We start from the raw sequence: 14983 nt of genomic DNA, 5'->3' as shown, positions 1-14983 counted from the left end.
AGATAGACAAAGACATTTGGTTCCAATTCACCGTGGCCTAAAACCTGGTCCATCAGCCGAGACAGAGTAGCCGGGCTGTTGGCTAAGCCGAATGGTAACCGGGTGAATTGGAACATGCCTTTTCCCTGGATGCTGAAAGCTGTATATCGTCTCGATCGTTTTTCTAAGGGGATTTGTAGGAATGCTTCGGAAAGATCTATAGTACTCAAGTACTTGGCTTTTGGTTATTGTCCCAAAATACGACCTGGATGCGGCGAAGGATAGGCGTCTCTCACCGTTCGCTCATTCAATTTGCGCGCATCCAAGCAAAGTCTGACTTTACCCGAAGGCCTAATTACTGGTACTACATTCAGAGACCAGTCTGAATTGGCTCTTTCGATGATTCCTACCCGAAGCAAACGATCGTGTTCTTCTGTTACTTTCTCTCTTATTCTAGGGGACATGGTGTAGGGGTATTGGCAAGCTGGGGTCTTAGCTTTCCATTCACTTGAAATCTCTATAGTGTGTTCGATTAGTGGAGTGACCGACAAGCAATCAGGGTTTGCTACTTTGAACAACTGTTTCACCTGTTCTAGAGATTGCATTTCTTTAGGTGATAGTGTTGTTTCAAGTTTCTGGCCCTCGGATTGTGCGTTTTCTATCTCCGTGAGAGCACACTGTTGTATCTGGGGATAAATGTTGAAGCGTGACCAAAAGGTCATACCTAGCAGGCATTCTATGATCAAATCCTCTACCACCAAGGTAGGTACTACTTTAGTCTTTCCATCAAATTTAAAGGGTAAGTAAATTTCTCCGATAATATTCAACCTGCTTCCATCAGCAGACCGAAGTTCTAATCTTTCTTTGAGCGATTTTATTTTACAGCGACCTAAGCGTTGTAATAAACTCTTGCTGATAAGCGTACGATTACTACCTGAATCTAACAAACCTTTAATTCTTAAATTGTTAATGTCTACCCACGCGTATGGTCGATTATCAAAACAGTCGGGAAGTGTAATCTCTAAAATCTGTGGTGTCTGATCGGAGAACATTTCCTGACCGACGGGGCTCCAGCACTTTGGCTCAGAGTCATAATTAGAAGTCGTTACGCGTTTTTCTCTGATGACCGGCGATTTTCGTTCATCGTCTGTCCGTTTTTTCGACAGTAGGGGCAATTTTGCGTATCGAACCCTTTAAAGCCGCATATGTAGCAAATTAAACCTTTTAGGGATGGACACTGTTCTATTTGATGACTGGGCAAGCGACAATTTAGACAGACATCTGGTCCTGGCGGATTGAAACCCGCGACAAGAAAGTCAATTGTCCTACGTGGCTTGAAAGGCCCTTCCTGCGGGTTTTCAGCGTTCAGAGCCTTCGGCGTGGTAGGTTTTCTTCCCATTTCACTTCGTTGTGTTTCCGATCGCAACACGCGACCGGTCGATTCGAATTTGGGGTTTGCTGGTTTTCTATTGTCATTGCGGTTTTGATTTTCGCGCGGTTTCCATTTTTCAGTTCTGTCGCTCGAAAGGTTAGTATGGTCAATCACGTTAGTGGACTATAGATTGCCGAAAACAGTATGATATAGTGAGAAATTTGAAGCATCAATTCAATTTCCAGCTTCAACCAGATCGGGAAGGGTTTGAATATCCTTCCAGAGTAAAGCCTTTTTATTGTCTACACGAAGATTTCGTTTAATAATTTCTAATTTCTCTTGGTCGCTCATTTGAGTAGTCATGGACCTTAACATTTTTTCAATGTCGAAGAAATAGTTCTGGAACGTTTCATGTTTTTGCTGGTATCTCTGATAGACACGAGACCTCATCATTGAATCGAGTTCAGGTTGTAACCTTCGGTTACATTGCGTGTGCTGGCTCCGCCACAATTGAAACTTCATCCAGACTTGCCCGGTTAAAATCCCCACCTCCCAGATCCTACCCTGGATTCAGAGCACATCTACATGAGTGATATCCCTCCAAGTCTGTCGTTTAACGTCTAGGACGGAGGGGTCTCCCATATAGGAAAGCTTGTCAATAGTATCACCATTACTACTTCAACAGGGTTGAGTGATATCCCTCCAAGTCTGTCGCGTCGCGTCTGGGACGGAGGGGTCACTCATAAGGGTTCGTTCACAGATGCATTGAGGAGACAACCTAGGTATTCGGATCCACAGGGTGGGTCAAAAGGAATGAGTGGCCTACTGAACAGTTCATTACGACTCGGGAGTGTTCGTGGCACTCCCGATTCGGAAATGACAGTTCACATATAAACGACGAGGCAATTCTAAGGGGGTTCTCTTTCGGCTAAAACAGCTAACGATTCAGAGGTGCGCGTATAAAGTTTTTTACCGTACTTAAGGTTTACGCTATGTGTGAAATACGGGGAGTTTTCGCAGTGATTAATTAGAAAATTGTACTATTAGGTGATTAAAATGTTTTAAAATTGTTATTGTCAAGTTGTTAAAATACTGAAGATGTCAAAAATGTGAATTTGTAAAAAAGACCTAACTGATGTCAAACTTACTATTATAGTGCTAAACGGTTTAAAAAGGTCAGAAGACAAGATTGACAGAAAAACTATACGTATATCTATTAAAACAAGGGAAAAAAGGTAAAGCAAATTATTTAGCTATTACGATTAGAAATTAAGGCGATTAAGAGTGACTTAGGGATCACTAGTTCTTACAACAAGATGGCTAATCTCCGTCGAATAGGTCCTCGAGGGGCCTTTTATTCTTGGTTCTAGCTCTACGCTTGAGGCGGTGCCATCCATTGTCAGAGGACAAAGAGTCTGAACCCGCCATTTTGTGGAACGCCAATCCCTCGCATATATATCTTCGAAGGTGCTGTCTGGACGCTATTGGCCCGGCACAATGATCGAGCACTGCCATTGAACGGAAAATCGTCCAACGCCACGATGTTCGGGACGCCGACTCGTGTTTAGTTATACGGATCCGGAGGAACAAGAACAGTAAACCAAGTAACTTAGGTTAAGAAACAACATGTCGGGACAGGGGAAATAAATTAGTTATGTAAGCTATTTATCTATTGTTTCAAAGCGCGATTTCCCTTGGTTTCACACCTGGTTTTTTATTTCGTTTCGACGTTTTCAAATTTAGTCGTCGCTTAGGTGTTTTACAAAAGTCTCTCAGTTTGTCGGAGTCGTGTGGCAGCATATTGGCCTGGTGGTTCACCCCTGTAAGTTGGTTTGTTTTCCGATGTGTTTTGTGTCGAATGAACTATAAAGTGGTGAATGAAGGCAAGCTGTGGGCTCGTTTCCAAACGTTGCATGACTCTTCCCTCACCCAACACCCACTGAGCAAGCAAGAGTTTATCAATTGGCGCCCAACATACAAAACCCACGAGAATTAACAGAGCTGCGTAAGAAAAAGGGGGAGGGTAAAATCAGATTCCTGATTACGCTTACTTCGTCCTCCAAACGAAGATTTTAATGATGGACATTGAATTTGATTTACAGTATAAGAACCTTTTGGTTCACCATTTGGAAAGAGAGGAAGTGGAATATGAATTAAAAATTCGGGGCATTGAGTTTACAGAGCAGGAAACACGTTCGACGATTGCGAGACGTCTGAAGGAGAGACTAAAAGTCGAGAAATGTAATAACAATGCGAATATAGATTTTGATCGGTTAGAAACGACGGTCGAAGAGGAGATTGCGATTGTAGACAGAAATCTTAAGCAAATTAAAGATTTTCTTTTACATAAAAAAAAATATGAAGGCGCGCGCGTTGGGTTGAAAACGCGGCTCGTACATTACTTTGCGCGTGTGAAACGATTAACGGATAATATGGATAGTGAGGAGGATCTCAACGATATCGACACGATTGAAACGTGTATTCGCGGAACGTACAATAATTTCTTTTCCATTTTTTCACCTGAGGGTCAGCATAAAATAGTGAATCAGATTAATCAATCCATGTCTAACACACAAATTAGTTCAGCAGATCCGAATAGCGGAAATAACGCGTCGGGGTCTAGCCATGATACAGATTTACCATTCGTAACGCCTGGGAGACAAGTGAGAAGACAATTACAATCGGTAGAAAATTCAGCTTTTGTCCAAAATCAGGGACCAAACCAGAATATGTTGCAATCCTTCATGCAGGCATGTGCATATCCGTGGATGTTCGGCCCACCACCTATGCAAATGTGGGCAGCACAGCGGATGTTACATTTTAATTCCGCAGAAAATTTAAATTCAAAACTCACTTCTTTGGGAGATCAGGGTGGTAGAAAGCAAAGTTCTCTCGAAGAAAATGTTATAGACGACGCTCCGCATAGAGATCGTAATGCTACACGCCCGCGTAACTTAGATGAAACAGATTCTAAATCGGGTTGGTCATCAGATAGGTCGCGCCGCGAAACAAAATATAAAAATCGTTTGCATCGATCGAGCAAAGGTAGGCCAGTATCCGACTGGAGATTAAGGTACGATGGCGCGGACAATGGCCAGTCGCTGATGAAATTTATTAAAGAAGTTGAGTTTTACGCGAAATCCGAGAAAATGTCTAACAAAGAACTATTTCGATCGGCAATTCACTTATTCGGTGGGCCCGCTAAAACCTGGTTTATGACAGGAGTGGAAAACGACGATTTCACTTCCTGGGATCAGTTAAAAAAAGAACTAAAGCGCGAATTTTTAAGTCCGGACCACGATCACTTTTGTGAGACACGTGCTATTAATCGGAAACAAGGCCCACGCGAAAGATTCCAAGATTATTACATGGACATGCAAACGCTTTTCAACTCCCTTACCAAACCTATAACCGAGCGGAAGAAGTTCGACATAGTGTACCGTAACATGCGCGCTGATTACAAAGGACACGTGATCTCGAAAGATATCGACAATCTCGCGGATCTCAAACATTTCGGTAGGCGTCTAGATGCTACTTATTGGTATAAATTTCAAACACCCGCGAACGATAGCAACTACCGCGGGAAAGCTGCCCAAGTGAACGAGGTTCACACCGGGACAAAACCTAAATCGTATCGTAAAACAGAAAATGAACCGCAAAAAACGCGTCATTATTACAACTCCAATTTACAGTCGCGTAGTTCGGATGAAGAAGTTAAAAGAAACGGAAATAATAGTATACCGAAAACAAACCAAACCGGATAAGAAGCTTTGCTTAATGCATACCAACCTCTTAAAGAGGGGTATTGTTTCAACTGCAGACTTAAGGGGCATCATGCCCGAGATTGTGAAAGACCGAAACATAAATATTGCATCAGATGTGGGTTTCCCAATGTGGATACGACCACATGCCCGTTCTGTGAAAAAAACGCGATCAAGACTGTCCCCGAGGGCCGACAAGTCGAGCGTTCGTAAAGACCCTCACTACCAAGGAGCAAATGGCTGCTTTACAATCTTTAGGATTTGATAAAGTATCCCCAAACGATTATTTTGATACCAATAATTTTGAACTGAATGAAGTTATAATTTATCCTGAAAGTGATAATAGGCCTTTCGTAGAAGTATCCGTTTTCGGTAACGTACTGGTGGGTCTTCTTGATAGTGGGGCCCATTTAAGTATACTGGGAATCGGGGCGCTGAAATTGCTTGGAAAGTTGGATTTACGTATATTTCCATCAGACATGTGCTTAAAAACTGCCAATGGACAGGATTTGGAAGTTAGAGGAACAGTGTACCTTCCAATCACTTTTAATGAGGAGACTAAGATTATTGAAACCTTAGTGGTCCCGTCGCTGAAAAGAAAATTGTTGTTAGGAATGAATTTTTGGAATAATTTCCATATTACCCCCACCGTTCAAAAAGCTAAAATCGAAAGCATAGAAAGCAACGAAGATGTAGAACCAGCTATTGATCACGAGGAAACTCGGCTTAGTAACCGACAAAAAGAACAACTTGAAAAAGTAAAAAAAAAATTTAAAATTGCAGATGAAGAGACGTTAGAAACTACGGACTGGATCAGTCATCGAATCGAACTGACCGAGGAAGCAAAAAAACTTCCACCAGTCCGTATTAATCCATTTCCGACCTCCCCGTCCAGGCAACAACAAATCAATGCTGAGCTAGACAAAATGTTAAAGTTTAAAATAATTGAAAAATCCTACAGCGACTGGGCACTGCGCCTTGTCCCAGTAGATAAACCGGACGATACAGTGCGCCTATGTTTAGATGCCCGTAAAATAAACGAACGCACTGTGCGAGATTCGTATCCTCTCCCACATGCGGATCGCATATTAAGCAGACTTGGAGGGTCCGAGTATATTACAACTATAGACTTGTCTAAAGCTTTCCTTCAGGTTCCTTTGCACCCTAGGTCTCGAAAATATACCGCTTTTTCCGTGTTAGGACGTGGCCTATATCAATTTACTAGAATGCCCTTTGGGCTGGTAAATAGTCCGGCTACGCTGTCACGATTGATGGACAGAGTGCTCGGCAGCGGTGAATTGGAACCTAAGGTATTTGTGTATCTGGACGATATCATTATTGTCAGCGACACCTTCGAAGAACATTTGGCGCTGCTTGAAGAAGTGGCCGCTAGACTCAAAGCCGCCAACCTGTCTATTAATATTTCTAAATCGCGGTTTGGCGTGACTAAAGTACCTTACCTGGGGTATATTCTAGGACGTGGGGGTCTTCGACCAAATCCAGATCGGGTATCCGCCATCGTCAATTATGAGCGACCAAAATCCCTACGAGCATTAAGGAGGTTTCTAGGGATGTGTAACTACTATAGGAGGTTTTTGGCTAACTATAGTGAAGTTACACAGCCATTAACAGACTTACTACGGAATAAGCCTAAAACGATTCACTGGAATGAACGGGCCGAAGCCTCCTTTATCAATATTAAAACCCACTTGATAAGCGCTCCCATACTTACTAATCCGAATTTCAAACTACCTTTTGCGATTCACTGCGATGCCAGCGACGTCGCAATTGCCTCGATTCTGACACAAAGTCACGATGGGGTAGAAAAACCGGTTGCCTACTTTTCACAAAAGTTATCGACTACTCAGCAACGATATTGTGCAACGGAGAAGGAAGGACTAGCAGTTCTTAAATCCATAGAAAAATTTAGATGTTACGTCGAAGGTACTAAATTCACGGTCTACACTGATGCCTCGGCCCTAACTTATATTATGCGCAGTAGCTGGCGTACATCATCTCGGTTATGCCGATGGAGTATTGATCTCCAACGGCATGATATGACAATTTTACACCGGAAAGGTTCTGAAAATATAGTGGCAGATGCCTTATCACGTTCTGTGGAAGCAATGGAGGCTACTACTGGCTGGTACGCTGACATGGTCAAGAAAGTAAATACTTACCCTGAAAAATATAAAGATTATAGAATCGAAAACTCTACTCTTAAAAAAATCAGTTCCGCTCCAAGCGACTCATTAGATTATCACTTTACCTGGAAAACCTGTGTACCAGAACAAATGATAGAAAAAATTCTTGTTGAAGAACACGACGACAGTCTACATTTGGGGATGGAGAAAACCTTAGCAAAAATTAAAAGAAAATATTTTTGGCCTAAAATGGGAACACATGTAAGAGAATACATTGCTCGCTGCTCCTTGTGCCGCAAAATAAAACCTGCTAATCGTTCTCAAACTCCAGAACCAGGCAACCAACGAATTACCACCAAGCCCTTTCAAATCATCGCGATAGATTTTATTCAGTCACTTCCTAGGAGCAAAACTGGACATGCACACTTGCTTGCGATTATGGATTTATTTTCAAAGTGGTGCTTATTGGTCCCCGTAAAACGGATCAATGTATCCCAGGTGGTTAACATTTTGGAAGAAAGTTGGTTTCGACGATATTCAGTCCCAGAGTTCCTGATCTCGGACAATGCTACGACTTTCCTCTCCAAAGAGTTCAAGGCTCTACTAACAAAGTATGGTGTACAACACTGGACCAATTCTCGACACCATAGTCAAGCCAACCCTGTGGAACGGTTGAACCGTACTATAAACTCATGCATAAGGTCCTACGTGACACAGGATCAAAAGCTATGGGACACACGGGTATCGCAAATTGAATTTTGCCTAAATAGCACCCCGCACTCTGCTACGGGATTTTCTCCATACAGGATCCTTTTCGGACATGAAATAATAGAAAAGGGGGACGAACACCGGGTAGATCGGGACATGGAAGAGATTGCAGATGACGAGAGGGTAAGGAGAAAGGGGCAGGTGGATGAAAAAATTTACTCTATGGTAATGAAAAATTTGAGGAAAGCACACGAGAAAAATATTAAAAATTATCACCTGCGTTCAAAACAAGCCGCCCCTATTTACTCGGTGGGGCAAAAAGTTTGGCGCAGAAATTTTCGTCAATCTTCCGCGATGGACAATTATAACTCCAAGCTCGATGCATTATATGTCCCTTGCGTCATTCGGGCTCGGGTAGGAACTAGCTCATATGAGCTCGCAAATGAAGAAGGGAAGCCTATCGGCGTCTTTTCGGCAGCCGACCTGAAACCGGAGAGATAAAATAAAATTTGTGACTACTTTCTTGATTGTAATTGTCCATACTTATCGTAGCCAAAATTTATTTATGCGATTCACGTCTTGTTTTGATTGCATGATGGCTGTAATGATGGAAATACTTTGTTGCGGGAGTTCATCTATATATATATTTTGTTTAACTTAACCTGTTGTAGCAGTCAAAAAGCGATCTCTTAGTGGGCGTTAAATTCGGAAAAATCCAGAGGCCCTTGATAGGCGCGAAAACTACTTTTTTTCCCGTACATAATTGTTCGTGATAGTTGAACGAGAGGGTCTAAGATGCTGACAGTCGGTAATTGAAACTGGATCACTCGCGAGGCGAGATATGCGTTTGACAGTTAAAGCATTAGTGTTAGTGGAGGTGAGTTCTTTCGCTTCTCCGGTTGAAGAAGGGAAGTGAGCTTACAAACACAACGGCACCGATAGGCAGCAAAGGGAGACGAGAATAGTTTGTAACGCAAATTGTTTCTCAGTGTCAAGATAGGGGACTAATGAACTGGCGGAAATCAGGTTAGGAGATTTTTAGGCAACTACGAGAGGGGATACGATGGGGTATTGTAACCTTCGGTTACATTGCGTGTGCTGGCTCCGCCACAATTGAAACTTCATCCAGACTTGCCCGGTTAAAATCCCCACCTCCCAGATCCTACCCTGGATTCAGAGCACATCTACATGAGTGATATCCCTCCAAGTCTGTCGTTTAACGTCTAGGACGGAGGGGTCTCCCATATAGGAAAGCTTGTCAATAGTATCACCATTACTACTTCAACAGGGTTGAGTGATATCCCTCCAAGTCTGTCGCGTCGCGTCTGGGACGGAGGGGTCACTCATAAGGGTTCGTTCACAGATGCATTGAGGAGACAACCTAGGTATTCGGATCCACAGGGTGGGTCAAAAGGAATGAGTGGCCTACTGAACAGTTCATTACGACTCGGGAGTGTTCGTGGCACTCCCGATTCGGAAATGACAGTTCACATATAAACGACGAGGCAATTCTAAGGGGGTTCTCTTTCGGCTAAAACAGCTAACGATTCAGAGGTGCGCGTATAAAGTTTTTTACCGTACTTAAGGTTTACGCTATGTGTGAAATACGGGGAGTTTTCGCAGTGATTAATTAGAAAATTGTACTATTAGGTGATTAAAATGTTTTAAAATTGTTATTGTCAAGTTGTTAAAATACTGAAGATGTCAAAAATGTGAATTTGTAAAAAAGACCTAACTGATGTCAAACTTACTATTATAGTGCTAAACGGTTTAAAAAGGTCAGAAGACAAGATTGACAGAAAAACTATACGTATATCTATTAAAACAAGGGAAAAAAGGTAAAGCAAATTATTTAGCTATTACGATTAGAAATTAAGGCGATTAAGAGTGACTTAGGGATCACTAGTTCTTACAACAAGATGGCTAATCTCCGTCGAATAGGTCCTCGAGGGGCCTTTTATTCTTGGTTCTAGCTCTACGCTTGAGGCGGTGCCATCCATTGTCAGAGGACAAAGAGTCTGAACCCGCCATTTTGTGGAACGCCAATCCCTCGCATATATATCTTCGAAGGTGCTGTCTGGACGCTATTGGCCCGGCACAACGATCGAGCACTGCCATTGAACGGAAAATCGTCCAACGCCACGATGTTCGGGACGCCGACTCGTGTTTAGTTATACGGATCCGGAGGAACAAGAACAGTAAACCAAGTAACTTAGGTTAAGAAACAACATGTCGGGACAGGGGAAATAAATTAGTTATGTAAGCTATTTATCTATTGTTTTAAAGCGCGATTTCCCTTGGTTTCACACCTGGTTTCTTATTTCGTTTCGACGTTTTCAAATTTAGTCGTCGCTTAGGTGTTTTACAAAAGTCTCTCAGTTTGTCGGAGTCGTGTGGCAGCATATTGGCCTGGTGGTTCACCCCTGTAAGTTGGTTTGTTTCCCGATGTGTTTTGTGTCGAATGAACTATAAAGTGGTGAATGAAGGCAAGCTGTGGGCTCGTTTCCAAACGTTGCATGACTCTTCCCTCACCCAACACCCACTGAGCAAGCAAGAGTTTATCAAGGTTGACGAAACGTTTTGCGCAACTCATGCACAAGGTGTTGCCAATTTTGTAGCCGGTAACTGGACCTCATAGACAGGTACCAGTTAGCAGCTGGTCCAGTAAATAGATGAAAGGCCGAATCAAATAATTCTCCCTCAGACACATGTTCTGACAGAGCAAGCTGACCTACGAGAGCTAAGAATTCATTTAATTTCGTGCCTTGATCAGTGCCCGAATACTTCTCGATGTTCCATTGCGATACTGGCAGGGTCCGATTAGTAGTCGTTACGACTGATCGCGGTTGGAACTCTGAAACTGGTATAACGTGGATGGGATTATGGCTCGGTATTTCTTGGACCTTGGCCTTGTTGGTAAGGTAAGAAATTCGTTTGATTTTGATTGCCAATCACATGGCCCGGAAATGAAACTGAAATGGGGGTTTGTGTGTATAGTCCGTTCTGTCTATGATTGCTAGGAAGCGCTTGAATGGACGTGACAGTCCAGGGTAGCCGACTAGAATTCATGCTTGTACTCGAATCTATTACAGTGATGCTTGGGGTGTATCCTGCCCACGGATTAACTGCACCGGGAATACTCGTTAGCTGGTTAACAATGGTTGAGTTACTCGCTTGCACACTCGGCTGAGTCTGAACTGCTGGGGTAGTAATCGGTCTTGGATAGTGCGTGCTGTTTATAAATGACACCTTCGGAGTGGTGCCGGTATAAACTGAGTGGGTTGTGCAGACGGATGAATTAAGTAAAGACACAGTGATCGCTAAAATCGTTATCGCTGATCGTTAAAATTTAGGATACTATCAACCGAAAAATTTACTCTCTTATCAGGCAAAGACGTCTCGAGTTCCGCTCGAAACTTCCTCAACGCTATCAACTCTAATTCAAGGCTCGATAGTGAAGCTCGAAGATCACTAAAATCTGCTGTTTCCGACATGCTCTCTACAATCCCAATATCTGTTTCTATGCATTTCGTCAGTAGATCATTTGCCTGCTCACGATTCAATGGTTTAAATTAGTTTATTTGACACGGCACGATACATTTTCTGTTTTACTGAGCCAAGTACAATTCGTATTGATTCTACGTTAGCAGGGAAAAGAGGGAGGCCTTTACTTTATTCTCGCGGCCGACTACGAGCTAGTGGGGATTTAAGGTGAGAGGAGGGGAGATACAATTTTGACTTAAAACTATTTTGGAACTTTGTTTTTCAACTGGTAGAGCAATTGTATTCTTGTTTGTTGTGGGTTCAAAATATTTGTGTAAGCATAGATGCGGGCTCTTCGTTTCCGTGTCTTCAGCATAGCATATTTGTATCCTTAATCTGACAAATAGACAAAGAAAATTTTAAATTTTAATGTCAGCGTTTTTCAGAAAGCAGTATAGCTGTGTCATGTACTGGAGATCACCGCTTCCCAGAATGTCTCTAACGGGTACGTTCGGTTGTTTTCCTCGGGCCCGAAGGGAATCTATAAGCTCGGACCTAACACCACAGTATTCGGTACACGACCAAACAACATGCTCGATGTCATGGTAGCCATCGCCACAAACGCAGTGATTACTGTCTACAAGCCCTATACGAAAGAGATGCGTGTTTAACGTGTAGTGATTGGACATAAGTCTGGACATCACGCGAATGAAGTCCCGACCGACATCCAACCCCTTGAACCATGCTTTCGTCGATACCTTAGGAAAAATGGAATGTAGCCACCGTCCCAGTTCATCTGAGTTCCATGATGATTGCCAACTGTTGAGTGTTCTCTGACGCAAAATGCTATAAAATTCATCATAAGCAATTGGTCTTTCATAAATATCGCCATCAATAGCACCCATCTTAGCAAAAGAGTCAGCCTTTTCATTACCCGGAATCGAGCAATGAGAAGGGACCCACGCTAAGGTAACCCGGTAATTTTTATCTGTTAAAGCACTTAAAAACCGCCGTATTTTCCCCAGGAAATACGGGGTGTGCTTCACAGGCTTCATCGATCGCAGAGCCTCAATGGCACTGAGACTATCTGTGAAGATGAAGTAGTGGTCTGTGGGTAGGGTTTCGATGATTTCAAGAGAGTACTGAATAGCAGCAAGTTCTGCGACGTACACGGAAGCAGGAGCATCGAGTTTGTAGGAGGCGGTAAAATTTTCGTGGAAAACACCGAAGCCAGTGGACTCATCTAGATTAGATCCGTCAGTGTATAACCTTTTATCATAACTAACATGTTTAAACTTATTCGAAAAAATCTTAGGGATCTCTTGGGGTCGCAATTGATCCGGGATACCAGAAATGTCTTGTTTCATGGTGGTGTCGAAGAATATAGCATTATTAGAAGTATCTAAAAGTGCGACATTGGAGGAATCGTATGAAGAAGGATTAATATCTTGAGCCATATAGTCAAAATATAAAGTCATAAATCTGGATTGAGATTGAAGGTCGACCAACCTCTCGAAATTTTCAATTACTAATGGGTTCATAACTGTGCATCGAATTAGCAACCGGTAAGAGAGATTCCAAAAACGATGTTTCAACGAAAGAATACCCGCTAACACTTCAAGACTCATCGTATGGGTCGACTGCATGCAACCCAAGGCAATACGCAAACAACGATATTGTATTCTCTCTAATTTTATAATGTGCGTGTTCGCGGCGGAGCGAAAGCAGAAACAGCCGTACTCAAGAACTGACAATATCGTTGTTTGGTAAAGCCTTAGAAGGTCTCCTGGGTGGGCTCCCCACCAGGTTCCGGTAATCGTACGAAGAAAATTAATCCTCTGTTGGCATTTTCGTGTCAGATACCTAATATGACAAGCCCAGGTGCATTTAGAGTCGAACCAGACCCCGAGATATTTAGCGACTAAAACCTGAGAGATCGTTTTACCCGTTAGTAGGAGCTGCAGCTGAGCTGGGTTATGCTTCCTAGAAAAAACGACCAACTCAGTTTTCTCCGGAGAGAATTCGATACCCAGCTTAAGAGCCCATTCAGACAAATTGTCTAAGGTATCTTGCAATGGTCCTTGCAGATCGCTAGCCTCGCTACCAGTAATGGATACAACGCTATCGTCTGCAAGTTGCCTAGGCGTGCATGAATTTGCAAGACATTCATCGATGTCATTGACGTAAAAATTATATAAGAGAGGACTTAAACATGAGCCCTGGGGAAGGCCCATGTAACTAATTCGGGAAGTTGTCGAATCGCCATGTGAGAAATACATATGCTTTTCTGACAACAAATTGAGCAAAAAGTTATTCAGATTTAGTGAAAGTCCCTGCGAATGAAGTTTCGCGCTTAAAACTTCTACAGAGACAGAGTCAAAAGCCCCCTTAATATCCAAGAACGCAGAAGCCATTTGCTCTTTTCGAGCAAATGCGAGTTGAATTTCAGTAGAAAGCAACGCTAGGCAATCGTTCGTCCCTTTGCCCCGGCGAAAGCCAAATTGAGTATCTGAAAGTAAACCGTTTGTTTCGACCCAGTTGTCTAACCGTAAGAGGATCATTTTCTCCATTAATTTCCGGTTGCAAGAGAGCATCGCAATCGGCCTATATGAATTGTGATCAGAGGCAGGTTTCCCGGGTTTCCGAATAGCAATGACTTTTACCTCCCTCCAGTTATGCGGAACAATATTTAGCTCAAGAAACTTGTTGAACAAGTCCAACAAGCGTCTTTTTGCAGAGTCGGGTAGATTCTTCAACAGGTTGAATTTTATTCTATCTAACCCTGGAGCCTTATTGTTGCACGACAGGAGAGCCATTGAAAATTCCAACATCGAAAATGGAGGCTCTTCCGTAGTTACTATAAACGCGTCGCGAAAGGTTTTCTGTTCCGGTACAGAATCCGGACAGACCTTTTTGGCAAAATCGAGTATCCAGCGATCTGAATACTCCTCACTCTCATTCGAAACGTCACGGTTCCGCATGCGCCTGGCGGTATCCCAAAGAGTGCTCATCGCTGTTTCCCTCGACAACGCGTTTACGAACCGCCGCCAGTACCCGCGTTTTTTCGCCTTTACTAAGCTCTTCATCTGCCTGCCCAGTGCCTCGTACTTTCGTAGTAGGTTGACAGTGCCGTACTCCCGGTAGTCCTTATACGCCGCGGACCTTCGCGCGTACAGCTCAGAGCACTCTTTGTCCCACCATTTGTTGGGAGGGCGTTGTCTAATCGTTACCCCGGGTATCGGTTTCGTCTGAGCTTGCGTCGCGGCGTCGATTATCAAGCCAGCTAAGAACGCGTATTCTTCCTCCGGAGGAAGTTCCTCGTGAGTCTCGATAGATTCCGCTGTAATAGACTCATAACGCTTCCAATCAATATTACGTGTTAGGTCGTAGGAAATATTGATTGGGTTCGGGGGAGTTGAACCATTAGCAATTGATATAACGATTGGAAGATGATCACTACCGTGGGGATCGTTGGTTACTTTCCACTGGCAATCTAACGCAAGTGATGTCGAGCAGAGGGATAGGTCAAGCACGCT

General features: G+C 43.1%; 1 protein-coding gene across 2 annotated transcripts in view; it reads left to right on the top strand.

The window, feature by feature from the left end:
* Positions 1-8743, top strand: part of LOC129725612 (cytoplasmic tRNA 2-thiolation protein 1) — a 70985-nt gene extending 62242 nt beyond the window's left edge. Inside the window, exon 2 of one of the 2 annotated variants that reach the window (XM_055681642.1) lies at positions 2690-8743. In XM_055681642.1, the coding sequence (XP_055537617.1) occupies positions 5349-8465 (3117 nt within the window). In that variant the 5' untranslated portion in view covers positions 2690-5348 and the 3' untranslated portion in view covers positions 8466-8743. The remainder of the gene's footprint in view (positions 1-2689) is intronic. The other variant, XM_055681643.1, reaches the window with a different exon arrangement.
* The last annotated feature ends 6240 nt before the right edge of the window (positions 8744-14983 follow it).

Source organism: Wyeomyia smithii, chromosome 2 (assembly GCF_029784165.1).
Source record: "Wyeomyia smithii strain HCP4-BCI-WySm-NY-G18 chromosome 2, ASM2978416v1, whole genome shotgun sequence".
NCBI classification, from domain to species: Eukaryota; Metazoa; Arthropoda; class Insecta; order Diptera; family Culicidae; genus Wyeomyia; species Wyeomyia smithii.
The sequence above is the reverse complement of the archived record's forward strand: the minus strand, read 5'-3'. Positions and strand labels throughout refer to the sequence as shown.